Genomic DNA, 27,410 nt, shown 5'->3' with positions numbered 1-27,410 from the left:
TCTGCTCTACTTCCCCCTTGGACAGTGAGCCCCATGTGGGATGGGGATGGTGACTCATCTGATTATCCTGAATCAATCAATTGATGCTATTTATAATTATGGTATTTGTTAAACGCTTTCTATGTGCAGAGCACTGTTCTAAGCGCTGGGGTAGATACAGAGTAATCAGATTGTCCCACGTGGGGCTCACATTTTTTTTTAATCCCCATTTTTCCAGATGAGGTAACTGAGGCACAGAGAAGTTAAGTGACTTGCCCAAGGTCACACAGCAGACAAGTGGCAAAGCCAGGATTAGAACCCACGACCTCTGACTCCTAAGCCCGTGCTCTTTCCACTATGCGGTGGTGTTCTCTAGCACTTACTATGTGCAGAGCACTGTAATAAGCCCTGGGATAGATACAAGCTAGTCAGGTTGGACACAGTCCCTGTCCCACATGGGGCTCACAGTCTTAATCCCCATTTTCCAGATGAGTTAACTGAGTCCTAGAAAAGTGAAGTGACTTGCCCTAGGTCACAGAGCAGATGCATGGCAGAGACAGGATTAGAACCCAGGTCTTTCTGACTACCAGGCCCGGGCTCTAGCCATTAGGCCACATTGTTTCTCAATACATATCATCGATGGATATTTCCAAACCATAAGGAAAACAGCGGTCGCGGTGGGCAGGGAACATGTCACCCAACTCTGTGGTCCTCTCCCAAGCGCTTTATACAATGCCCCACGTGTAGGAAGCGCTTAATAAATACCACTGATGTTGAGCGGAAAGGCACATGGGCAAAGCATTGTGTGCTTTCTTTATTTTCTGAACTATTACCATTTTTCTGTGTTCAGAATAACTTCTTTTAAAGAACCAATGTTTCTGTTAGAAAACACTGTATTCCTCGGGTGTCGAGATGCATTGGGAACTTGTATTTCCAAGACGGCAAATCAATAAATCTGCCTCGTCTAGGCCCGAGGGCAAAGTCTGGGAATCTATCTGCTGGCTTCCGTTCTATTTGGTAAACTGATTCTCTTAACACTGAGCGGTTTGTAATGTCAAAATAAAAGTGGCTTTGTCGTTAGGTGGGTCCTCTCATTTTTAAAGAGGAATTGGAGGAATCTTATCTCTTATCTCCCGAGAGTGAAGTTTCCTGGCTCCCAGAACACCCAGAGCACTGCAGGAGTACTGTCTAGCAGCAGGAGGCCTGGGAAGCAGTGTGGTCTAGTGGATAGAGCCTGTGCCTGAGAGTCAGAAGGACCTGGGTTCTAATTCTGACTCCGCCACTTGTCTGCTGTGTCATCTTGGACAAGTCACTTAATTTCTCTGTTTCTCAATCGCCTCATCTGTAAAATAGGGATTAAGACTGTGCTCCCCATGTAGGGCAGGGACTGTGTCCTATCCGATTAGCTTGGCTCTACCCCAGCGCTTAGAACGGTGCTTGACACATAGTAAGCACCTAACGAATACAGTCAGTACAGTCAACCGCTTAGGATAGTGCTCTGCACACAGTAAGTGCTCAATAGATACGATTGAATGAAAGACCGTTATTATAATTATTACTATTATTAGTCCTATTTCAAAACGAGGGAAAATTCAGAAGAAAAATGGCCAATATCGCAGAGCCGACCAGCTGAAATGACAGTGGCTCTGCTTCATTCTGACCCCAAGCCACTTCAGGGAACTTCTTACCCTCACCTTACCCTCATCCACTCTCTTAGTGGGCTGCAGTTCTGTGGGGTGGGAGGTACTCTTTCACTGAACGTTTTCGGTCGACTCTGGTTCCTCATAGAGTGAGAAACGAGAAGACCGACACCGTCCGCTGTATTAAGTCCTGTCGGCCCAACGACGTCAACTGTGTTCTGGATCCGGTCCACACGGTGTCCCACACGGTCATCTCTCTCCCCACCTTCCGGGAATTCGTCCGCCCCGAAGGTGAGTGACCGCCGCATGCTTCCATTTCAGCCTCTAAACGAGCCCACCGGAAACACCCGGGAGGGCAGAGAATGGGTTCGGGGGTGCCAGCTTGCTGCTTCCGCCTCGCCAACCACCGCTTCGTTTTGAGGAGAATCAATCGGCACTGACCTCGCTCCGGCTGAGGGTGGTCACGAAGCACCCCCGCCCCCTGCTCGGCGACCAGGAGCTGCGGAGGGTGGAGGGAACCACCGGGAAACATCCCCGTCCCCTTCCCGCCGCCCGACTTCTCCGGAAATACTCTCAATAGGTCAATGTAAGGAGGCGGCATCCAATTTATGGACATCGGACTTCCATTTCCCTTTCCCGTGTGCATGCATGGATTATATCTCATCATCAGGAATGTTGTCTTTTGCAAACGAAGAACGGTCACACTCACGTACATATAATGCACATATGGGTCTACCCAGACACACACCACACACACCAACACAGCCCAGAGAAGCAGCGAGGCATAGTAGAAAGAGCACAGAGCTGGGGATCCAACGACCTGGATTCTAATCCCAGCTCTGCCACTTGTCTGCTCTGTGACCTCGAGCAAGTCACTTCACTTCTCTGGGCTTCAATTGCCTCATCTATATAATGGGAATTCGATTCTTGCTCTCCCTTCTACTTAGACTGTGAGCCTCATGTGGGACAGGGACTGAGTCCAACCTGATCAACTTGTATCTATCCCAGCTCTTAGAAAGTGCTTGACATAGAGTGATTGTTATAACAAGAACCATTAAAAAACAGAAACACGTGCACACACTAAACCCACACGTACAACCAAACAAACACACACACCTAGCAGACTTCTCTGGTGCCTGTTTTCTGTGCAGGGTTTAGATCGCCATTATTTTGTTAGATGAGAAAGGCAGAACTCTAAAACCAGAGAACAATTCCCAGGTTTTCCACCTCAGGAATGTAATTTCAGCTAGAGAATGCAGCATATCCGTTCCCCCGCACAGACTTCCTAGCTCTTGGTCGGACAACTGCAGGGTCCATGGTGGTGACCGGTCTTCTCCCGGAGTTCCCAGCATGGCGGGGTGACTGGGGAAGGTCCTCGGGGTGCCGCTACCTCAGACTCCACCCATGTGTGAGGACCCCTTTCCCGGTGCCTCCGTGGGGTAGGGCAGGGGTCCATTTGGCTCCCTGGGAGGACAGGCTGTCAGAGGGATGCGGGTTGTACCCGTAGACGTCCACCCTCACGGTCTGGATCAAACCGGAACCGTTGTGGCCTAGTGGATAGAGTCCAGGTCTGGGAGTCTGAAATAGCTGGGTTCTAATCCCTGCCCCAACACTTGTCTGCTGTGTGACCTTGAGCAAGTCACTTCACTTCTCTGGGCCTCAGCTACCTCATCTGCCACTTATCAACTGTGTGAGTGGGCAAGCCACTTAACCTCATCTAGAAAATGGGGATTAAGACTGTGAGCCCCAACTGAGACAACCTAATTACCTTGTATCTACCCAGTGCTTAGAACAGTGGTTGGCACATAGTAAGCACTTAACAAATACCTAATTATTATTACTAAAATGGGGATTAATGTGGGATAGGGACGGTGTCCAACTTGATTAGCTTATATCTATCCTAGGGCTTAGTATTGTGCCTGGCACATAATAAGCGCTTAACAAACACCATAACAAAAACAAAAAGAACGCCCAGGATCCTTGACCGGCCCCTCCTAAAGCAGCGTGGCTCAGTGGAAAGAGCCTGGGCTTGGGAGTCAGAGGTCATGCGTTTGAATCCCGGCTCTGCCACTTGTCAGCTGTGTGACTGTGGGCAAGTCACTTAACTTCTCTGTGCCTCAGTTACCTCATCTGTAAAAAATGGGGATTAAAAAAATGTGAGCCCCCGGTGGGGCGATATAATTACCCTGTATCTACCCCAGCACTTAGAACAGTACTCTGCACATAGTAAGCGCTTAACAAATACCAACATTATACATTGACCTATCGAGGGTATTTCTGGAGAAGTCGGTCGGCAGGGAGGGGACGAGAAAAGGTTCCCGGAGGGCCCCCCGACCCTCTGCAGCTCTGGGTAGCCGGCGGGCCTCACGACCACCCTAGGCCAGAGACAGGTCAGCGCTGACCGGTTCGTCTTTACTTCGGTTCCCAGAGATCATCTTCTTGCGGGCCATCACCCCGGCCTACCCCGCCAACCATGCCGACATCATCTTTGACATAACGGAAGGGAATATCCGGGACTCCTTCGACATCATCAAGCGCTACATGGACGGCATGACCGTGGGTGAGCAGCGTGTTCTGGCCGCGGCCTGCGGGGAGGGTGGGCGGGCTGACCGGGCACGCACCGGGACCCACCTCTCTTGGCAGTAACTCTCATTCATTCATTCATTCATTCATTCATTCATTCATTCATTCATTCATTCCATCCACATCAGAATTTATTCTGATTTGCTCCAGCCAGTCAAACCCACTTTTCCCCCACAAGATAGAAAACCATCCGGGTGGTCCCTGCTCCTGGTCGGGCGAGCCAGATCACAGCCTCTCCCCCACCACCTCCTCTCCCCCAGCAGTGGGGAGAAGAGAGAGAATAATAATAATAATAATAATAATAATGGTATTTGTTAAGCACTTGCTATGTGCCAAGCAATGTACTGAGCTCTAGGGTGGATACAAGTTGATCAGGTTGTCCCACGTGGGGCTCTAAGTCTTAATCCCCATTTTACAGGTGAGATAACTGAGGCCCAGAGAAGTGAAGCAACTTGCCCAAGGTCACCCAGCAGACAAGTGGCAGAGCCGGGATTAGAACCCATCCCCTCTGACTCCCAAGCCTGTGCTCTTGCCACTAGGCCACGCTGAATTCATTCAATCGTATTTGTTGAGCGCTGAAAGTGCTGGGAGAGGCTCCTAATCATAATAATAATTATGGTGCGTGGAAAGCGCTTACTATGTGCCAAGCACTGTTCTAAACACTGGAATAGATACGAGTTTGTCAGGGTGGACACAGTCCTTGTTCCAAATGGAGCTCACACTCTTAATCCCCATTTTACAGATGAGGAAACCGAAGCCCAGAGAAGTGAAGTGATTTGCCTAAGGCCAAACAGCAGACAAATAGAGGGACCGGGATTAGAACCCATGACCTTCTGACTCCCGGGCCTGTGCTCTATCCACTCCGCCATGCTGTTTCCCTAGAAGATAAGTGACTTGCCCAAGGTCACATAGCAGGCCAGAGTCGGAGCTGGGATGAGAACCCAGACTCTTCAGGGCTCTTTCCACTAGGCTGCACTGCTTCCCGTGAAATAATAGCCAGCCCGCCCATGGTGGAACCTCTCGAACTCGATATAAAGCCCTGAATGTAGATCTAGCTGTTGTCTAGCTGTTAGAAACAATGTGGCTGAACTAGAGCCCAGGCCTGGGAAGCAGAAGGACCTGGGTTCTAATCCTGACTCTACCACATGTCTGCTGTATGACCTTGGGCAAGACACTTAGCTTCTCTGGGCCTCAGTTACCTCATCTGTAAAATGGGGATTAAAGACTGTGAACCCGATGTTGCGTCCAACCTGATTAACTTGTATCTACCTCAGGGCTTAGAACAGTGCTTGCAGCATGGCTCAGTGGAAAGAGCCCGGGCTTGGGAGTCAGAGGTCATGGGTTCGAATCCCGGATCCACCACTTGTCGGCTGTGCGACTGTGGGCAAGTCACTTAACTTCTCTGTGCCTCAGTTATCTCATCTGGAAAATGGGGATTAAGACTGTGAGCCTCACGTGGGACAACCTGATTACCCTGTATCTACCCCAACATTTAGAACAGTGCTCTGCACATAGTAAGCGCTTAACAAGTACCAACACTGTTATTATTATTATTATAGTAGCTCTTAACGAGTACCATAATTATTGTTATTATTATTGTCTGCAGTTGACCAAGAGCACACTTCTGGGTTATTTTGGTAAAAAAGACATCTGGCCCTGAGGCAGGACCCTATCCCCTGATTATAAGACAGTTATATAAGACTGGGCAAACTGCTATGGACTGATGCCAGTCCACAAAAGCCCTAAACTACATTTATCTGTCTTCGGGGACTCTAGACTGTAGATTGTAAGCAAGCTGTGGGCAGGGAATGTGTCGTATTGTCCTCTCCCAAGCACTTAGTAAGCACATAAGAAGTGCTAGATCAATACAATTGATTGATTGATTGGTTGACTTTCCAGGCCTCCTGAGTCATGTTTCCCGAGCCCCCTCGCTCACGTATTTATTGTGTGCTTTCTGTGTGCAGAGCACTGTAATAAGTGCTTGGAAGAGACCAAGCCCGTTGCTGGGTAGGGATTGTCTCTATCTGTTGCCGAATTGTACTTTCCAAGCGCTTAGTACAGTGCTCTGCACACAGTAAGCACTCAATAAATAAGATTGAATGAATGACAATACGACAATAAACAGACACACGGCTTGCATTTGGATTTCCTCCCTTCACCCGTCCCTCATCCCCACAGCACATCTGTCATTTATTTATTTATATTAATGTCTGTGTCCCCCTCTAGACTGTAAGTTCCTTTTTTATGGTGTCTGTTAAGCACTTAGTATGTGTCGAGCGCTGTTCTAAGCACTGGGGTAGATACAAGTTAACCAGGTTGGACACAGTCCCTGTCCCACACTGGATTCACAATCAGTTATTGAATCCTCATTTTATAGATGAGAAGTGATGTGACTTGCTCAAGGTCACACAGCAGGCAAGCCGCAGAGCTGGGATTAGAACCCAGGTCCTCTGATTCCCAGATCCAGGCTCCTTACACTGAGCCACACTGCCTCACTGTGTGCAGGGAATATGTCTACCAATTCTTTTTTTTTAATGATGTCCATTAAGAACTTACTACATGCCAGGCACTCTCCTAAGCACCGGTATAGATACGAGATCATCAGGTTGGACACAGTCCTTGTCCCACATGGGGCTTACAGTCTTAATCTCCATTTTACAGATGAGGTAATTGAGGACCAGAGAAGTGAAGTGACTTGCCCAAGGTCACGCAGCAGATAAGGGCGGAGCCAGTGTTAGAACCCAGGTTCTTCTCCCTCCTGGGCCCATGCTCCATCCACTAGGCCATGCTGCTCTTATAGAGTACTCTCCCAAGTGCTTAGTACAGTGCTCTGCACACAGTAAGAGCTCAATAAATTCGATTGATTGATTGATTGATTGATTGATTGGCAAAGCTAAGCTTCCAACTGACCCGTGGGGGGGTTGGATGCTTCTGCCCTTGACAGGTAGTTCTGACAGGTAGTAGAGAAGCAGTGGGTGGCTCAGTGGCAAGAGCCCAGGCTTGGGAGTCAGAGGTCGTGAGTTCTAATCCCGGCTCGGCCGCTCGTCAGCCGTGTGACTTTGGGCAAATCACTTCACTTCTCTGGACCTCAGTTCTCTCATCTGTAAAATGGGGACTAAGATGGTGAGCCCTACTGGGATGACCTGATCACCCTGTATTCCCCCAGCGCTTAGAACAGTGCTTTGCACACAATAAGCGCTTAACAAATATTATTATTATTAGTAATAATAATGATAAAGCCGTTTTGCACTATGACCCATAAGTGGCGCTGTTGGACCTTTAAACTTCCACATGTCACTCCACAATCCAATTGGGATTTCCTTCCCTTCCCCACCCCAAAACTCAATTAATTGCATGTTATCACAGCAGGCCTTAAACTTGAATCTCAGTATAATGAGTGTTTATTCCACCTGGGTGAGAAATCCATTTAGAACTATCGTTAAAGTCTTCAGATTGGTTTGCAGCTTCTTGCAGACACCAAGTGATTTCACATCTTGCCACTCTGCCGTTGTTTCCTGGCACCGTCCCAAATATAACCACGGAAGTGTGAAAACACGGAGTACAAATCCATCAATCAGTAATCATTACTGAGCACCTATTGGGTGCAAAGTAGAACGAACGGGGTTAGTAAACATGAAGTGACAGTCTAGTGGGGGATAAAGACACAAAAATAATTTACAGAGAGGAGAAATAGAGCGGCCTAATGGGTAGAGCACAGGACGGGGAGTCAGAAGGACCTGGGTTCTAATCCCAGCTCTGCTACTTGTCGCCTGTGTGACCTTGGGTGAGTCACTTCACTTCTCTGTGCCTCAGTTACCTCATCTGTAAAATGGGGATTAAAACTGTGAGCCCCGTGTGAGACAAGGACTCTGCCCAATCCGACTAGCTTGTAAATACCCCATTGCTTTGTACAGTGCCTGGCATATAGTAAGGTCTTAACAAATCCCCTTAAAAAAGACATTTATTGAGCAATTACTGTGTGCAGAGCACTGAAATGAGCGCTTGGGAGAGTACGATACAATAGAGTTGGTAGACATGATCCCTGCCCACAAAGAGTTTACAGTCTGGAAGGGGAGACACTTACTTGCTGTGTGCCCAAGGGCAAGTCTCTCAACGTTCCTGAGCTTGAGCCTCAGTTTCCCTATCAGTAAAATGAAGAGTCAATCCCTCTTCTCCCCTCTTTCGTACACTGTGAGCCCCATGTGGGACAAGAACTGTTTCCAATCTGATTATCGTCGATCTACTTCAGCTTATAGCACGGTGCTTGCACGTAGTAAGCACTTAACACTAATAATAATGAATAATAATGATGGTATCTGTTAGACGCTTACTAGGTGCCAGACACTATACTAAACATTGGGGTGGATACAAGCAAAACAGGTTGGACACAGTCCCTGACTCATGTGGGGCTCACAGTGTCAATCCCCATTTTAAAGATGAGGTAACTGAAGTACAGAGAAGTGAAGTGACTTCCTAAGGTCACATAGCAGAGAAGTGGCGGAGCCGGAATTAGAACCCGTGACCTTCTGACTCCCAGGCCCGTGTTCTGGCCACTAAACCCTGCGGCTTCTAGTCTCATTATTATTATCATTGCTGAACAAAGGAAAAGTGGCTCTGATATAATTTAGTCCTAATGCACTAAGGGTTGTAAATTATGTAGCACAGTGCTCTGGGTGGTTCATTCGATCGTATTTATTGAGAGCTTACTGTGTGCAGAGCACTCTACTGAGCTCTTGAGAGAATATAGTGCAAGACTGTTGGTAGATTAATTTTGACAGAAGTTTTGAGGGAGTCACTGGAGGCCTGGAAGGTAGCTGATCCTGGACATGCTATCATGGGTGATATGATCTGCACAGCACGCATATGCTGAAAGTGGCCCAGTGGCAACTAATCTAATCTAACTGGAAAAAAAATGGACCACTTGGATGGAAATTGGATTTGGTAATGGGTTTTTGGCAGGATTTGGTAACAGGCTTTTGTCTAGGCTGAAAGTTCTGTGCCCTGGAATGGAAAAGCGGTATGGCCTAATGGAAAGACACACACGCGCACACACACGCACGCACCATTGGAAAATATGTGATGTTTGCATTGAAAAGGTAACTTTGCAGCAGAGAAGACTGTTACTAAAGGTTAAGAGGGAACCCCAAACCCTGTCTTAGCAGTAGTCATGGAAGAATTCAGATTTGTCTTGGTGAACTGCCTGTCTTGGTGGAGGCCAGCAAAGGAGTAGGAGGTGGGAGAGGGACAGGGAAGCAGTGTGGCCTGTTGAAAAGAGCACAGACCTGGGAGGCAATGGACCTGGGTTCTAATCCTACCAGCTGTGTGACCTTGGGCGAGTCATTTAATTGCCGTGAGCCTCAGTCTCCTCATCTGTAAAATGGGGATTCAGCATCTTTTCTCCCTCCTACTTAGACAGTGAAGCCCATGTGGGATAGGGACCGTGTCTGATCTCATTATCCCGTATCCACCCCAGTGTTTAACACGAGGTTTGGCACCTAGTGAGCGCTTAACAAATGCCAGTTATTATGATGTGCCCAACACTCCGGGAAGCATTTAGATAGGTGCCAGATAGAAGAGACAAAGCTCTTGTCTCCCTCAGGATAAGAAGGGAGGCTAGTTGGTGTTTTATTCCTTTATTACAAATGAGGAAAACGAAGTACGGGGGGCATACGGCAGGCCGGACCAGAGCTAGGACTCCAACCCAGGCTTCCTGACTCCCAGTTCTGGGCTGTTCCCACCGGGCCACACTGTCTCATTCCCCCTTCCCTTCCTGCTGGCAATTCTTGGCAGGTAGGTGATGGTGGTATTGGTAATAATAGTAACATTACTATAGTAATAGCAAGAGGAGAAGGAGGAATAGCAGTAGTGGTCATATTTAATAATCAATTATGATTATTGTACTTGTTAGGCACTTGCTACATACCAAGCACCGTACTAAGCGCTGGCATGGATACAAGCAAATCAGGTTGGACACAGTCACTCTCCCATATGGGGCTCACAGTCTTCGTCCCCATTTTACAGAGGAGGGACCTGAGGCCCAGAGAAGTCAAGTGACTTGCTCAAGGTCACATAGCAGACAAGTGGCAGAGCCAGGATTAACATCCAGGTCCCTCTGAGTCCCAGGCCCGGATTCTATCCACCAGGCCACGCTGCTTCTAAGAACAATAGTAATAATAATGATGGCATTGGTTAAGTGCTTACTATGTGTAAAGCACTGTTCTATGCGCTGGGGAGGATACAAGGTGATCAGGTTGTACCACGTGGGGCTCACAGTCTTCATCCCCATTTTACAGACGAGGGAACTGAGGTCCAGAGAAGTGAAGTGACTTGCCCAAAGTCACACAGCTGACAAGCGGAGGAGCCGAGATTTGAACCCATGACCTCTGACTCCAAGCCCGGGCTCTTCCAACCGAGCCACGCGGCTTCTCCGGGAGTAAGAGCGGTAGTTACAATGGTAATTATTAAGTGTTTATTATGAGCAGGGCTCAGTGCTGAGAAAGAATTCCCGGATGGGAATTAGGCCCTGGACCCTTTCGGTTTACGAGACCGAGGGATAAAGTCGAGTCTCGGGTACAGTAAGGGGTGGGGGTGGAAGGTGAAGGCGGCAGAGGCCCCTGGAAACCAGCCAGCCCAGAGCACCCCGAGATGGCTCGGAATGTGAAATGGTCAGGACCTCGGGTTAATGTATCCTTTCGAAAATCCGTTCTTAGCCAGGATAAAGGGGCAACAGACACGCGGCCCAAGCTTGTTGTCTTTCTAAAGCCTTTTACAGACTTTCGCTGCATTCCTCTTTAACCGGCTGTCATTGAAAAATGAAGAATGCTTTTGCAACCGGTACAAAAATGTCCTATTAATGCCTGAGGTATTATCAACCCACTACAAAGCTTTTCTCTGAGAGCCAGGCCTTCAGTTCTCTAGCCGGGGAGATGGCTCCGCACAATCTGGGAGACCTTTCAGGAAGATTTGAAAAGGTAATAGCTCATCTGCTGTGACAACTCTGAGACGAATGGCACCCCACACCAAAATGCGTGATATATTTTCAAAGGTGCAGATAGAAAAAAAAACGGATTCCCGGGGCCGGTCAGCTCCGTTGGTTAGAGCGCGGTGCCGGTAGTGCCAGGTTGCAGGTTCGATCCCCGTGCGGGCCTCGTGCGTCGTTTTAGAAAGCAGCGGGGTCTAACAGAAAGAGCACGGGCCTGGGAGTCAGAGAACTCGGGTTCTGACCCCTGCTCACCTCTGTGGTTTTGGGCCAGTCGCTTCATTTCTCTGGACCTCAGTTATTTCATCTGTAAAATGGGGATTGAGACTGTGAGCCCCATGTGGGACGGGGAGCTTAGAACAGTGCTTGGCACACCGTAAGTACTTTAGAAAATACAGTTATTAATATTATTATCTTGGGCAAGTCACTTAACTTCTCTGGGTCTCGTTTTCCTCATCTGTAAAATGAGGATTAAATTCCTGTTCTCCCTCCTCCTTAGACTCTGAGTCGCATGTGGGACAGTTACTGTGTCCAATCTTCTTCTATGGTATCTTCCCCAGTGTTTACTACAATTCTGGGTACACAGTCGGCTCTTGACAAATGTCGCAGTTCTTATTATTATCCTCACGAACTGTGGTATTCTTAATTGTAATGATGATAATAATGGTCTTATTATCTAGACTGTAAGCTCGTTGTGGGCAGGGAATGTGTCTGTTTATTGTTCTACTGTACTCCCCCAAGTACTATGTACAGTGCTCTGTACACAGTAAGCACTCAATAAATACGATTGACTGACTGTTTACTGAATGCCTAAGGAGTGCAGAGCCCTTTCTAAGCCCTTGGGAGATTACACCGGAAACACCAGACACGGTCCCTGTCCTCGTGCGGGAAGCTTCATCTCAAGAGCATCTGCGAAATTAGTCGATCAATTAATCTTATTTATTGAGCACTTATGTGCAGAGCACTGTACTAAGAGCTAGGGGGTGTTCAGGACAACAGAGTTGGTAGACGCTTGCCCTGCCCGCAAGGAGCTTACTGTCCTGATCGAAAAGTTCAGGATGGTATGAGGTTGGGGGGGAGTTGCTGGGGACTGGGACCTGTGGGGGGAAACCCGGCTTTGAGGGAGACATTTTTAGTGGTCAGAAATGTCAAGCAACCCTTTGAGGTTTGGGCAAGGAAATTATTCTTTCTGAGAAAGTACTTTAATTATAACATTCAGATATGAAGAGAGAGTCATAAGGCAACTTTGATTTCTCACTGGTTCTAGAGGGGCCAGTTTGACAGGTGTGTGTATGTGTGTGTGTGTGTGTGTGTGTGTGTGTTGCCCACTTTGCAATTCATTCATTCATTCAGTTGTATTTACTGAGTGCTTACCATGCGCAAAGCTCTGTACTGAGCGCTTGGGAGAGTACACTATGGCAATAAACAGAATTGGTATTCTTGCTAACGATGGCACTAGTCAAGCGTTTCCTCTGTGGCCAGCACCTCGCTCAGCCCAACGTCAGGCCGGACGCGGTCCCTGCCCCCGGCGCCGGAGGGAGGGGGAGCGGGAACCTGATCCCCGTCTGACAGACGAAGAACCCGAGGTGTGGAGAGGTTAAGTGGCTTCGCCCTCCCACCCAGGGGCTCAGGGCTTTTCCTCTCCGAGGGACCGCTCGGCCTCGCCGCCGGCCCGCACCCGTTCGCAGGACCTCGCTCGAGGAAAGGGGCAGCAGGCGAGACGTTAGACGCCGGCAACCAGGGCTTGGGGACCACCTCCCTCTGACCCCATTGGTCCTGGGGTCCGGGCTCTGACCGTCCGCTCCTGCCGCAGTCCTCGGCTCCTCAGTGGGACTGGTCCGCCTTCCCCGCATTCTGGAAGCGGCATGGCCTGGTGGATAAAGCACCGACCTGGGAATCAGAAGGTCATGGATTCTAATCCCAGCTCTGCCGCTTATCTGCTGTGTGAGCCACTTGACTTCCCTGTGCCTCAGTTACCTCATCTGTAAAATGGGGATTAAGCCTGTGAGCCTCGTGTGGGACAATCTGATTATCTTGTATCTATGTCAACATTTAGAACAATGCTTGGCACATAGTAAGCACTTAAAAACTATTATTATCATTATTATTCTCTGTGCCTTAATTATGTCACCTGTACATTAATAACAATAAGAAGAAGAATGGTATTTGCTAAGTGCTTACTATGTGTCAGGGACTGTTCTAAGCACTGGGGTAGATACAAGATAGGTTGGACACACCTGGGGCTCACACTCTTAATCCTCATTTTACAGATGAGGTAACTGGGGATGGGGAGGAAGACTGTGAGCCCCATGCGGGACAGGGACCGTGTCCCACCCGATTTCCATTTGAGGACAAGCTGATAAACACTGGAGACTGCAGGAAGGAGGGGCACTCACTACAGTGCCTGGTACATAGTAAGCGCTTGACAAATATCACAGCTATTATTATTATTAGAGTGCCTAGCACAGAGGAAGCGCTTAACAAATACCACAGTAATTATCAATTATTACGGCCACGGGGCAGACCAGCCCGGGTGGGAGGGAGGGGCCCGGCCTCTAAAAATCATTACGGAGGAAGGGGTTAAACCTCCCATGCTGACCCCGTCCTCCGATCGTGTTCTCAAAGTTTGGTCAAGGATCAGCGTTCCATTCGGGGCTTGGAAAACTGCAGTATTCCGCAGCGGGGCTAGAAATAACAGGTTTTCCATCCTCCTCCACGGGTGATGACGGATGGGTAGCACGAGGGCTTGCTTTCACGCGGAATCCTCTGGATTAGAAGCTCTCGTTCCGGGGTGCAGTGAATGGGCCGGCTAAGTCACCCCGTCATGCCTTTCGCTGGCCGAGGGCCAAGACATTCTTAGGGTTATGACACTTAACGGCTTCGAGGACGCCGATCCGCTCCTGTCCAAAACTCTCTGACAGCCCCTCCTGTGGCCGGAGAGCAGGAAGCAGCGTGGCCTAGTGGATAGAGCCCGGGCCTGGGAGTCAGAAGGACCTGGGTTCTAATCCCCGCTCTGCTGCTTGTTTGCTGTGTGACTATGGACGAGCCACTTCACTTCGCTAGTCCTCAGCTACCTCATCTTTAAAAGAGGAATCAAGACTGCGAGCCCCAGGTGGGACAGGGACTGTGTCCAACCTGATCAACTTGTATCTACCCCAGCGTTTAGAAAATTGCTCGACACATAGTAAGCACTTAACAAGTACCATAATAATAATAATTATTATTATCCCATTGGATCAGGAGAGTTCAGGTCCTTTTCAGGGTGGTGACTAACCCTCAGTTGAATTCAGTTCAACTCTCAGCAGTTCAGTTGAATTGAACTATGGTTTTTGGTTTTTTGGTTTTTATATGGGTTCGTTAAGCGCTCGCTATGTGCTGGGAACTGTCCTAAGCTCTGGGTGAATACAGTGGATTTAGAAGACATGGCTCCTGCCCTCAAGAAATTGACAGCTGAGCTACACTTCCCGAAGTGCTAAGTGCCCTGCCCCAGGCACCTCGTCCATCACTCCTTCAACCGGGGGCCAACCCAGCCACAGAATAAGGGATTTCTCAAATATCCCCGTGTCCAGTGCTCCCAGGTGGCTTTCCGGGATCAATCAGTCGATCGATGCTATTTATCGAGCGCCTCCTCCGTACCTACCGTATCAACCTCTCGGGAGAAGACCATACAGCAGAGTTGGTAGAACTGCTCCCAGCCCTCAAGGAGCTGACAGTGTAGAATGATAATAATAATGATGGTATTTGTTAAGTGCTTACTATGTGCAAAGCACTGTTCTAAGAGCTGGGGGGCTACAAGGTGATCAGGTTGTCCCACATGGGGCTCACAGGCTTAATCCCCATTTTACAGATGAGGTAACTGAGGCCCAGAGAAGTTAAGTGACTTGCCCAAAGTCACACAGCTAAGTGGTGGAGCCGGGATTCGAACCCATGACCTCTGACTCCCAAGCCCGGACTCTTTCCACTGAGCCACGCTGCTTCTCTAAGAAGAAGGGGACCGAGCGCTAAGGAGACGTACAGAAGTGCTGCGGGGCTGAGGATGGATTTAGGACCAAAGAGCTTCGTGTAGGCGAAGCAGACCCCAGGCCCCCCAGCTGGCCACTGCAGTCTTCCCACAGGGCTTCTCACATTCAAACTGCCCAAGAGTGAGCCAGGCAAACTGCAGAACTGTGCGTCAGGCTAACTGCAGAACTAGGAACAAAACTCCAGAACTACGGGCCAAACTGCAGAACTGTGAGCTAGTCAGACTGCAGAGCTACGTCGTGTAAGCGGAGGCCAGGTGCGGGCTGAAGTGCCTGAGGACCTGCATTTTTCAAAGAAGGGAAGGGGGTAATTATATCTGAAAGAGGTACAGACAGGCTGAAGAATCCCTGCAGCATCTGATTACCAAAACAGAAACCCTGATATCCAAGGAATCTGGGAAAGTGACGGTACTAAATTCAGGTCCTCTGGACTGGCCATACGACAGTCTTCGATAACCAAGGCTGTCTCAGAGATACTGATTCTGAAAAGAGGTTCATCTGGGACTCTGGATATTGAAACCCCAAAGAGTAAAATATCTAGGTTTTATATAATATATATAACAATCCATCGTATTTTTTGAGTGTTTACTGTGTGCAGAGCATTCATTCAGTAATATTTATTGAGTGTTTACTATGTGCAGAGCACTGTACTAAGGGCTTGGAAGGTACAATTCGGCCACAGAGACGATCCCTGCCCGATGATGGGAGAGTACTGTACTAAGGGCTTGGGAGAGTACAACGTATCAGAGTTAGCAACACGTCCCCTGCCCACGAGGAGCTTCTAGTCTACGGGGAGAGGCAGACATTAAAACAAATGATGGCTTTGGACCTAAATGCCCTGGGGCTGAAGGAAGAGTGAATAAAGGGTACAAATCCAAGGGCATTGGTGATTCGGAAGGGAGAGGGAGAAGAGGAAATGAAGGATGAGTCGGGGAAGACCTCTTGGAGGAGATGCATTTTCAATAAGTCTTTGAAGGTGGGGAGAACGATCGTCTGTCGGATAGGAAGGGGCAGGGAGTTCCAGGCCAGAGGCAGGTTGCGGGCGAGGGGTCGGTGATGAGATAAATAAGCTCGAGGTACGGTGAGTCGGTCGGCATTAGAGGAATGAAGCGTCTGGGCTGGGTTGTAGCAGGAAATTTGCCAGGTAAGATAAAAAGGGGCAAGGTGACTGAGTGTCTTAAAGCCAACGATGAGAAGTTCGATGTGGAGATGGATGGGCGACCACTGGGGGTCCTTGAGGAGTGGGGAAACACGGACTGAACAGTTTGTAGAAAAGTGATGTGGGCAGCAGAGTGTTGTGTGGAGGCAGGGAGATCAGCGAGGTGGCTGATACAGTAATCAAGGTGGAAAAGTGCCTGGATCAGTGCGGTAGCAGTCTGGATGGAGAGGAGAGGGTGGATAGTGGCGATGCGGTGAAGGTCGAACTGACAGAATTCGGTGACAGATTGAATATGTGGATCGAATGAGAGGTGAGTTGAGGATAATGCCAAGGTTATGGGCCTGTGAGAGAGGGAGGTTGGTTGTGCTGTCTACAGTGATGGGACAGACCCAGGAAGGACAGGGTTTGGGTGGAAAGATGAGTTCTGTTTTGGACGTGTTATGTTTGAGGTGTATAAATTTGGTCCTGTGTGATCTATGAATTATATATCCTGAGTTCAGCCTCTTAAATCAGTCAGGGCTGAGATATAATTCATAAAAATATCTATTGTCTGGATCGGCAAAGGGGGATCAGTGCTTGGCACACAGTAAGTGCTTAACAAATACCATCATCATCATCATCGTCCTCACCACCCCCTCTAGACTGTAAGCTCCCTGCGGGAGGGGAACCTGTCTACTAACTATTATCTTGTATTCTCCCAAGCGTCTAATCATTCATTCAATCATATTTATTGAGCGCTTACTATGTGCAGAGCACTGTGCTAAGAGCTTGAAATGTACAATTCGGCAACAGATAGAGACAATCCCTGCCCAGTGATGGGCTCACAGTCCAGTGCTCTGCTCACAGTAAGTGCTCAGTAAATAGGATTGATCGACTGACTGATCAAAATACCGATCAGTTGGAGCAATAATCGTTTGCACCCACTAAAAGAGCAGGGAAGGGAGGGGCAAAAAGCAGCTTGGTCTAATGGAAAGAATGTGATCTGGGTTCTAGCCTCAGCTCTGCCACTGGTCTGATGCGTGACCTTGGGCAAGTCACTCAACCCCTCTGGACCTCAGTTGGCATCTTGAGAGAAGCAGCATGGCATAGTGGATAGAGAATGGGCCCAGAAATCAGAATCCCTGCTCCACCACCTGTCTGCTGTGTGACCTTGGGGAAGTCACGTCACTTCTCTGGGCCTCAATTACCTCATCTGTCAAATAGGGATTGAGACAGTGAGGCCCACATGGGACAGGGACTGTGTCCAATCCAATTTGCCTGTATTCAACCCAGCGCTTATTACAGTGCCTGGCACATAGTAAGCGCTTAACAAATCCCATCATTAATTAATTAATTAATTAAAGTGGGAACAGTATGTCTGCTACCTCTCCCTCTTAGACCCCGAGCCCGGTGCAGGCTAGGGGCTGTGACCTATGGGGTGATCATTTGTCTTCCCCAAGGCTCTGCACAGATCTCAGCATGTAGTCTGCAAGTAACTATTTACCAGAGGGCCAGGGGAACAGGTAGAGGTTGGCAAAAAGATTGGAAAAAACTTGGCTGAAACTGTGGAAGCTGGCTGGGTTCACAGGGGTCCCAAAGCCTGTGAAGATGAAGGGAGTAATACCCTCTGGAGCCACGGTAGCTCGGAATGGGAAACAGCCCAGACTGTGCAGGGGCGGTGGGGAGGAAGATTGGCAGGGAGAGAGGTGGTGAGGGAAAGAGAGCGGGAGAAAGAGAGAGGAGAAAAAGGGGGATTGGGAGAAAGGGAGAGAGGGGGGATGGAGAGAGAGGAGGGAGAGGAGAGAAGGAGAGGAAGAGAGAGGGAGGGAGAGTGGAGAGAGAGGAGGGAGAGAGAGATTCAGTTGTATTTCAGTCGTATTTATTGAGCACTCACTGTGTGCAGAGGACTGTTCTAAGCCCTTGGGGGAGTACAGTATAACAATGAATAGATGCATTCCCTGCCCACACTGAGCTTACAGTCGAGAGGGGGAGACAGACATTAATATAGATAAATGAGGGAGAGGAGAGAGGAGGGGGAGAGAGACAGAGGAGAGAGAAAGAGGAGGGTGTGGGGAAGGAGAGGCAAAGAGAGAAAGGGGGAAGAAAGAGGGAAGAGAGGGGAGGAGAGCGTAAAGAGGAGGAGTGAGGGGAGAAAGGGAAGAGAAAGAGAGAAGGGTGGGGAAGGTGGGGGGGGGGTGAGAGAAAAAGAGAGAGAGCTTACTTGCCCTGGCTATTTTAGCACAAGTCATTTTCACCCAGTCCAGAAGGAAAACATGAAAATGTTCTGAGGCTGGCCTGGCGTGACGGGAGGATACTTGGAAATCTGCAACTCTGATGAGTGTGGTGAAAGGCGGGTGATTCTGCCACATACGCCGGAGAAGTGAGGCGGTATTTGAACAGGACAAAGCAGAAATGTCATCGCTGCATTAGAGAACAGGTGGCGACAGAGGGCTAAGCCAACATTCAGCTCCCCCATTAGATCCTGGGCCAATGTTTTCTTTGCGGAGAGCCTTAAGAATTCTCCCGGAATACCGCAAAGGCCAGGCCGCTGGGGGCTTGGGAACCCAATAGCTCCACAAGATCTGCGGGGACTACACCTCCAGTGACCGGCCACAGCTCCCGCTCTGAATCCCCAGACAAATCGGACTCCGCTGTGAGAATGGAATAGCCGCCCAGACCTTGCAACACAGCGAGCCCCGGGATGCTTCATTTTTTTTTTCTGATGGTATCTGTGTAATGTATTAAGCGCTGGGGTAGATACGAGCCCGTTGTTGGGTAGGGATCGTCTCTATTTTTTGCCGAATCGTACCTTCCAAGCTCTTAGTACGGTGCTCTGCACGCGGTAAGCGGCCGATAAATATGACTGAATGAATATGAGGTAATCAGGTTGGACACAGTCCATGTCCCACGTGGGGCTCACAGTCTTCATCCCCATTTAACAGATGAGGTAGCTGAGGTCCAGAGAAGTGAAGTGACTTGCCCAAGTTCACACGGTAGACAAGTGGCAGAACTGGGATCAGAACCCAGGTCCTTCTGACTTCCAGGCCCGTGCTCTATCCACTAAGCCTCACCGCTCTGACACCAAGGACCGTGCTCTATCCACCGGGCCACGCTTTATATGTTTTGCGGTCAACATGATTTATGCGTTTCCGGTCCACGACGAGCTTGAGGTCTGGGGGTCGGGAGGAGGGGCAGCAGGTGACTTACTCCCATTTTACGGAGGAGGGCGCTGAGGCCCAGAGAGAATCGGTGACTTGCCCGAGCTCATCCAGCAGGCCAGCGGCTAGAGCTGGGACTAGAAGTTGGGGGTCCTGACTCCGGGCCCGGAGCTCTGTTCGTTAGGCCACACTGCCTCTCCCGACTCAAACGACGAAGTGCGTTGCTCTCCACTGGAGATTCCAAAGGGCTAATGATGTCACCCAAGGAGCTCCCCTGGGAAAACTCTTCACACTCCCCTCCCCCATTATTTTTAACAAACAGTATTTATTAAATGTTTACTATATGCCAGGCACTGTTCTAGGAGCTGGGGTAGATCTAAGCTAATTAGGTTGGACAGATTCCTTGTCACACATGGGACCCCCATTCTTAGGCCCCATTTTACAGATGAGGGGACTGATGTACAAAGAAGCTCGTGTGAGCGGGGAATGTGTCTGTTCTATTATTATTGTGTACTCTCCCAAGCGCTCAGTACAGTGCTCTGCACACAGTAAGCGCTCAATAAATATCATTGAATGAATAAATACGACCGACTGATTGCTTCAGTTCATTGTTATTTTGTACTCTCCCAAGAGCTTAGTAGAGTGCTTTGCACACAGTAAGCGCTGGATAAATACGATTAAATGAATGAATAAATACAATTGCCTGACTGATTTGCCCAAGGTCACACTTACTAATATACCTACTGAACGCTTACAGAGTGCAGTGCACTGTACTAAAGGTTTGGGAGCATACAACAGAATTAAAAGAAGGGTTCCCATCCCAGAAGCATCGTGGCGTAGTGGATAGAGCTCGGGCCTGGGAGTCAGAAGTTTGTGGGTTCTAATCCCGACTCCACCACTTGTCTGCTGGGTGACCTTGGGTAGTGCACTTCACTTCTCTGGGTCTCAGTTCCCTCATCTGTAAAACGGAGTTTGAGACTGTGAGTCCCATGTGGGACAGGGAATGTAACCAACCCTATTTGCTTGTATCCAGCTCAGCGCTTAGTACAGAGTCTGGTACACAGTAAGTGCTTAAAAGCACCTCAATTATTATAACGAGTTCAAGGGGTTCCGGAACTCGGCTCCCGAGGAGGGGGGCCGGTGGGCCGGCGCGGCCCCCGTGACAGACCGTCCATCTCTGTGTATCCCCTGCAGGCGTCGTTCGCCAGGTCAGGCCCATCGTGGGACCGTTCCACGCCGTCCTGAAGCTGGAGATGAACTACGTGCTGGGAGGTGTCGTCTCCCACCGCAACGTCGTCCACGTTCACATCTTCGTCTCCGAGTACTGGTTCTGAGAGCCGGCCGGTCCCCCCGCCCCCTCCCCTGCCGCCAGCCACCCCGCCCCTGACCGGAACTACGCCGACCTATAACCCGCAACCTGTTTGTAAACCCAGTAGCCCGCCACCCCCACTTCTGGCTCTCTGTAGAACGATGAAACCCACCATAGGCTCTGGGGAATCGTAGTCGGGTGGAGCGCGATGAATGGTTTTTGGATTTTTTTTTGCCTTTTTTTGTATAAATAAAATGCTCAGCTGCCTTGTGAGTTTAAAACTTTTCTTCTCTTTGGGCAAAGTTTTTTTATTTATTTATGATGTTTGTTAAGGGCTTGTCTTACAGGTCTTACGCTGTCAAGTCGTCTCCGAAACATCGCGACTCCATGGACACATCTCTCCCAGAACACCCCAGTCTCCATCTGCGAACATTCTGGTTAAGGGCTTACTGCGTGTCAAATGCCGTTCTAAGCACTGGGGTCGGTACGAGCCAGTTAGGGCGACTACAGTCCTTGCTCCCGATGGGGTTCACAGTCTAAGTAGGAGGGAGAACAGGTATTTAATCCCTATTTTACAGTCGAGGACAACCCCCTTTTCCAGACCCCTCCCCCACCGACCACATATACACACACCTACTTGTCTTTTTTTTTTAATGGTAATTGTTAAGCACTTACTATGTGCCGGGCACTGTATGTACCAAACACTGGGGTGATACAAGTCAATCAAGTTGGGCACAGTCCCTGTCCCACTTGGGCTCACAGTCCCCATTTTACAGATGAAGAAACTGAGGCACAAAATAGTGAAGTGACTTGCCCGAGATCACACAGCAGACAAGCGGCGGAGCTGGGATTAGAAACCACGTCCTTCTGACTCTCAGGCCTGTTCTCTAACCATCAGGCCACACTTGTATTCGAAAGAATAGGCAGTGGAAGACCCCCTAGTCCCGGCCACTTTTTGTTCACCAAATGCCTGCCCCTCATCGTTTTGTCATGTATGTAGTTCGCGGGCGGGGCTCTGTTTTCCCTTTACTGTCTCTCATTCCTTACTGAGGTCTGATTCCAGGAGAGTGGCTCCTTTTTGTATGGCGGGGTGCCATGCCGGTCTCTTCTCAGCAACTGATTCCGGATTTCAGTGGGGACCGCTGGACCGTCGCAGGGTTTGCTTCTTGACGCTGAGGACTGTGGGAAGCACCAACGCTTTGAAGAACAATAATAATAATAATAACTGTGGTATTTGGTAAGCGCTTATCATGTACCAGGCATTGCACTAAGCACTTGGGTGGATTCAAGTAAATTGGGTTGGATACTGTCCCTCTCCCTCAGTCTTAACCCCCATTTTTATAGATGAGGAAACGGAGGCACAGAGCAAGTATGCAGCTTGCCCGAGGTCACACGACGGACAAGTGATGGAGGCAGGTTTAGAACCCAGGGCCTTCGGACTCCCAGATTTGTGCTCTTTCCACGTGGCCATGCTACCACGAGGGTCCAGCAAGGAGGATTGCTTAAGGGAGAGAGAGGGCGGCCTGAGGCACTCAGGACCTAGGTTGTACTTGCCGACATTTGACCGACAGCTTCGCCGGGAACTCCCTGTGGTAGACTCAAATTCCGTACATTCCGTGAGCCCCATGTGGGACAGGGACTGTGTCCGCCATGATTACCTTGTATCAACCCTAGCGCTTAGAAGAGTGCTTGACACACAGTAAGCGCTGAACAAACACCATCCTCCTCCTCATCACCATGGCCTCGCCATCAACAGATTTCAGATCCGTGATATGAAAATGCCGAGCGCTTTTAACCCGGTTTACACCTCCCCCAAATCCCAGGAGGATTATAAATGCCACCGGCACCCGAGCGGCTTCCCCGAGGGTGGGGAGCCTTCCGGTGTCTTTCCCGCTCCTTAGACGGATTCACGTTTCACGGTGTTTTCTTGGGGGTCTGGGCGCTAATCCCCTCTGGCTGGGCGAAAGCTGGGTATATTAGAGGGTTTGGGACTCACCTTCCCAGCGTAGAACAAGGAGCAGCTGGCTAGAAGCTCTGACCCTTGACCTCAGCCCGGCCCGACAGATTCGGCCTCCACAATGGCCTCTCCCAAGGAAGGGGAGCGGGGTGGCTGAGGGCTGGAGGTTTAAGCACGGTAATCCGCGACCTTTCACCTTTCTGCTCCTGGTTCATCCCCGGGGCCCTGTTTTTCATCTCGGCCACGTGAATCAGCGTCACTTTCTCAGTGGCGAAGGAGAAGAACCAAAGAAAGAAGAGTAGGAGGAGGAGAAATTGAGTATTATGTGTCAAGATCTGTGTTTAATCGCTGGGGTAGACGCAAGATGATCAGATGGAACACGGTCCCCACCCCACACAGGGCTCTCGGGCTAAAAGACGGAAGAACCCAGGGTTCCCCGTTTCACAAGTGAGGAATCTGAGGCCCAGAAGGGTTAAGTGACTTGGCCAAGGTGACTCAGCCGGCAAGTGGCAATCAGTCAGTCAACCGTTCAATCAATCCATGCTTCTGAACGTTTATCAGGTGCAGAGAGCTGGGATTAAAATCTGAATCTCTTGACTCACTCAGTTCATGTGGCTCAGTGGAAAGAGCACAGGCTTTGGAGTCAGGGCTCATGAGTTCGAATCCCAGCTCTGCCACTTGTCGGCTGTGTGACTGTGGGCGAGTCGCTTAACTTCTCTGTGCCTCAGTTCCCTCATCTGTAAAATGGGGATTAAGACTGTGAGCCCCACGTGGGACAACCTGATTCCCCTTTGTCTACCCCAGCGCTTAGAACAGTGCTCGGCACATAGTAAGCGCTTAACAAATACCAACATTATTATTAGTATTTACTGACTCCCAGCCCTGTGTTGTTTTTTTGTGATACCAGTTAAGTGCTTACTTGGTGCCAAGTACTGTACGAAGAGCTGAGGGAGATACAAGGTAACCGAGTTGGTCACGGTCCCTGCCCCATGTGGAGCTCACAGTCTAAGCCCTGTGCTCTTTCAGCGGTTAGTACAGTGCCTGGCACAGAGTAAGCGCTTAACAAATCCGGGGAAGCAGTGTGGCTTAGCGGCAAGAACCCAGGCTTGGGAGTCAGAGGTAGCGAGTTCTAATTCTGGCTCCACCACTTATCAGCTGTGTGACTTTAGGCAAGTTACTTCACTTCTCTCTGCCTCAGTTCCCTCATCTGGAAAATGGGGATTAAGTCTGTGAGCCCCTCATGGGACAACCTTGTATTTACCCCAGCGATTAGAACAGTGCTTGGCACATAGTAAGTGCTTAGCAAATACTAACATTATTATTATTATTATTAATAAATAACATCATTATTACCATCATTATTATTTCTATTAGGCCAAGCTGTTTGTCTTGGTGTGGGACCCACTCCACAGTTACTCTCGTCAGGGAATAAAGCTGTCCTTAACACTTAGGTATAGAGATAATCCTTTTTCTCAGCTGCCTTTAGCGTGAGCGTAGCAAAAAATGAATGTACTCTACTTATTTCTCAATCAGTTAATTGTATTTCCTGAGCACTTGCCGTGCGTAGAGCACTGTACTGAGCCCTCGGCAGAGTAAAGTATACCAGAGTTGGTAGGCGTGTTCCCTGTCCACAAGGTGCTTATAGATGAGAGGGGGAGACAAATATTAAAATGAATTTTGGGGAAGGACTTCAGTCCTATGGGGTTTATGGAAGGATGAATAAAGGGTGCAAATCCAAGTGCAAGTTCTTCTCTTCGACTGTAAGCTCCTTGTGGTCAGGGAACATGTCTACCAACTCTGTATGTTGCACTCTCCCAAGTATTTGGTACAGCGCTCTGCTCACAGTAAGTGCTCAATAAATATGATTTATCAATCGATTATTTACTTAGTCATTCGTCTTTCTATACTGGGATCCCCCACCTCCTCCCAGGAGGGATAGATCCTTTTTGTTGCTGCCTGTCATCCCCATGAGACTGTAAGATATTTGAGTCAGTCAATAAACCAGTGCGATCTATTTTGCTTACTGTGTGCAGAGCACTAGATTAGACATATGGGGAAGTTCGATAGAGTAAGAAGAGCTGTTTCCTACTCTCAAGTGGGAGACAGACACTAAAATAAATGACAGGTAGGAGAAGCTACCAAATATAAGGAGATGTGTACGTAAGTGCTCATTATGGGCAGAGAATACGTCTGCCCACTCTGTTGTATTGTAGGCTCCCAAGCACTCAGTACTCCCTGCAGTAAACAATCAAGCAATACCACTGATTGATTGTTGCGGGGTGGGGTGATGAGTATCTAAACGCTTAGGGAGCGCAGCTCAAGTGTGAAGGTTTTTTTTTTTTGAGTATTTTAAATGATATTTCTTAATCTCTTACTCTATGCCAGGCTCTGTACTAAGAGCTGAGGAAGATAAGAAGTTGACCAGGTTGGACACAGTCCCCGTTCCACATAGAGCTCATTGTCTTAGTCCCCCTTTTACGGATGAGGTAACTGACGTCCAGAGAAGTTGTGACTTGCCCAAGCAGACAAGTGGCAGAGCTGGGATTAGAACCCAGATCCTTCTGACTCCGAGGCCCATGCTCTACCCACTAGGCCACCCTGCTATAGTACGATGCAGTAAGGAGGGCCCTCCAATAAAATGGGGAGGGGGGAGAGAGATTAGTCAGGGAAGTCTTCCTGAAAGAGGCGAAATGATTTTAGTAGCGCTTTGAAGGTAGGTAGGATGGCGGTCTGCTGGATAAAAAATGCAGGGGACTTCCAGGCCGGAGGTGGGGTGGGAACCAGTGGTCGACAACGAGACACGGAGAGTAGGAGGAGGAAAGGAACCACAGTTTCTACTTTTGTTGTTCTCTGCCAAGTGTCAGGAGAAGCAGCGTGGCTCAGTGGAAAGAGCCCGGGCTTGGGAGACAGAGGTCATGGGTTCTAATCCCGGCTCCGCCGCTTGTCAGCTGTGTGACCCTGGGTAAGTCACTTCACTTCTCTTTGCCTCAGTTCCCTCATCTGTAAAATGGGGATGAAGACTGTGAGCCTTACGTAGGTCAACCTGATTATCTTGTTTCTACCCCAGCGCTTAGAACAGTGCTTGGCTCGTAGTAAGCGCTTAACATATACCAATATTATTATTATTATTACAGTGTCCTGCACTCAGTAGACACCCATTCCAGTGCTCTGCTGCCCAGATCATTTTTCTCCAAAAACATAAAGGCCATGTTTCCCCACTCCTCAAGAGACACCAATGTTTGCCCATCCACGTCCACATCAAACGCAAACTTCTCACCACTGGCTTTGAAGGCCTCAAGGACTCAAGAAGCAGCATGGCTTTGTGGATAGAGCACGAGCTTGGGAGTCAGATTCTGGGTTCTAATCCCGCCTCTGCCGCTTGTCTGCTCTGTGACGCTGGTCAAGTCACTTCTCTGTGCCTCAGTCACCTCATCTGTAAAATGGGGATTAAAAGTGTGAGCCCCATGTGGGAAAACCTGATTACCCTGTATCTACCCCAGCGCTTAGCACATATGAAGCGCCTAACAAATACCATAATTATTAAATACTGACTGATGATCGACTGACTGACTGACGGTAGGTACACTGCACAGTGTTCTGCACATGATAGATGTCCTGTACAGTGCTCTGCCGCCAGAACAGTGCCTGGCACATAGTAAGCGCTTAACAAATACCATTAACAACAACAGCAGTACAGCAGCCTGCGAGTAATACTGAGCTTCTTCTCCAATTCGCTCGCCTGGATTCTCTCTTGAGAGAAAGAAATTCATTCACGGGTTCGACCCGAAAGGTTCCGAAGGCCCGTCTTGCGTCTCCCACCCTGCCCTCCCCGTGACCTCAGGGCTGGGCTCCGGGACCACCCAGCCCCTGGATCTGCTGGGTTGCGTTAATACTGCCGGCATTTCAAGGAGACGTTGTAATAACGATAAAATAGCCCCCCGGGCAGAAGGTCCCATCCTAACTTCGTAACTACAGTTGAGGTTTCAAAAATTATAAATCTGTGCAAAAACCAGGCTAACCAGAAAAATATCAGCTGCTACTTGCACTGTGGCTGGCCCAGTGGCATTTAGAAATTAGAAAGGAATGTTTTTTCCACTTGGAGGAGTGGAAATGCTGCTGTTCCTCTGTGTGGTTTGACAGTTTGATAGTTTCTTTCTTTTTCAAAAATAAATTGTATTTGTTAAGTGTTTACTGGGTGCCAGGTACTATACTAAATGCTGGGATAATAATAATGTTGGTGTTTGTTAAGCGCTTACTATGTGCCGAGCACTGTTCTAAGCACTGGGGTAGACACAGGGGAATCAGGTTGTCTCACGTGGGGCTCACAGTCTTAATCCCCATTTTACAGATGAGGTAACTGAGGCACGGAGAAGTTAAGTGACTTGCCCAAAGTCACACAGCTGACAAGTGGCTGAGCCAGGATTCGAACCCATGACCTCTGACTCCAAAGCCCGTGCTCTTTCCACTGAGCCACACTGCTTCTATCCTGGGTAGCTTCAGGATCATTAGGCTGGACACAGTCCCTGTCCCACATAGAGTTCACAGTCTGAATCCCCACTGTACAGATGAGGTAACTGAGGTACAGAGTAGAGAAGTGACTAGCCCAAGGTCACACAACAGACAAGTGGCAAGAGAAGACAAGAGAAGC

At 49.1% G+C, this 27,410-nt stretch overlaps 1 protein-coding gene across 2 annotated transcripts in view; it reads left to right on the top strand.

Moving 5' to 3' along the window:
* FBLN1 (fibulin 1) overlaps positions 1–21,091 on the top strand; it is an 81,887-nt gene extending 60,796 nt beyond the window's left edge. For both annotated transcript variants that reach the window (XM_029079158.2, XM_029079157.2), the window contains exons 15-17: positions 1,768–1,910; positions 4,048–4,179; positions 20,691–21,091. In XM_029079158.2, coding sequence (XP_028934991.1) covers positions 1,768–1,910; positions 4,048–4,179; positions 20,691–20,830 — 415 coding nt within the window. In that variant the 3' untranslated portion in view covers positions 20,831–21,091. The remainder of the gene's footprint in view (positions 1–1,767; positions 1,911–4,047; positions 4,180–20,690) is intronic.
* Positions 21,092–27,410: the final 6,319 nt, after the last annotated feature.

The sequence above is a fragment of the Ornithorhynchus anatinus genome, chromosome 14 (genome assembly GCF_004115215.2).
Source record: "Ornithorhynchus anatinus isolate Pmale09 chromosome 14, mOrnAna1.pri.v4, whole genome shotgun sequence".
NCBI classification, from domain to species: domain Eukaryota; kingdom Metazoa; phylum Chordata; class Mammalia; order Monotremata; family Ornithorhynchidae; genus Ornithorhynchus; species Ornithorhynchus anatinus.
Note: the sequence above shows the minus strand (reverse complement) of the source record. Positions and strands in the feature narration are given on the sequence as shown.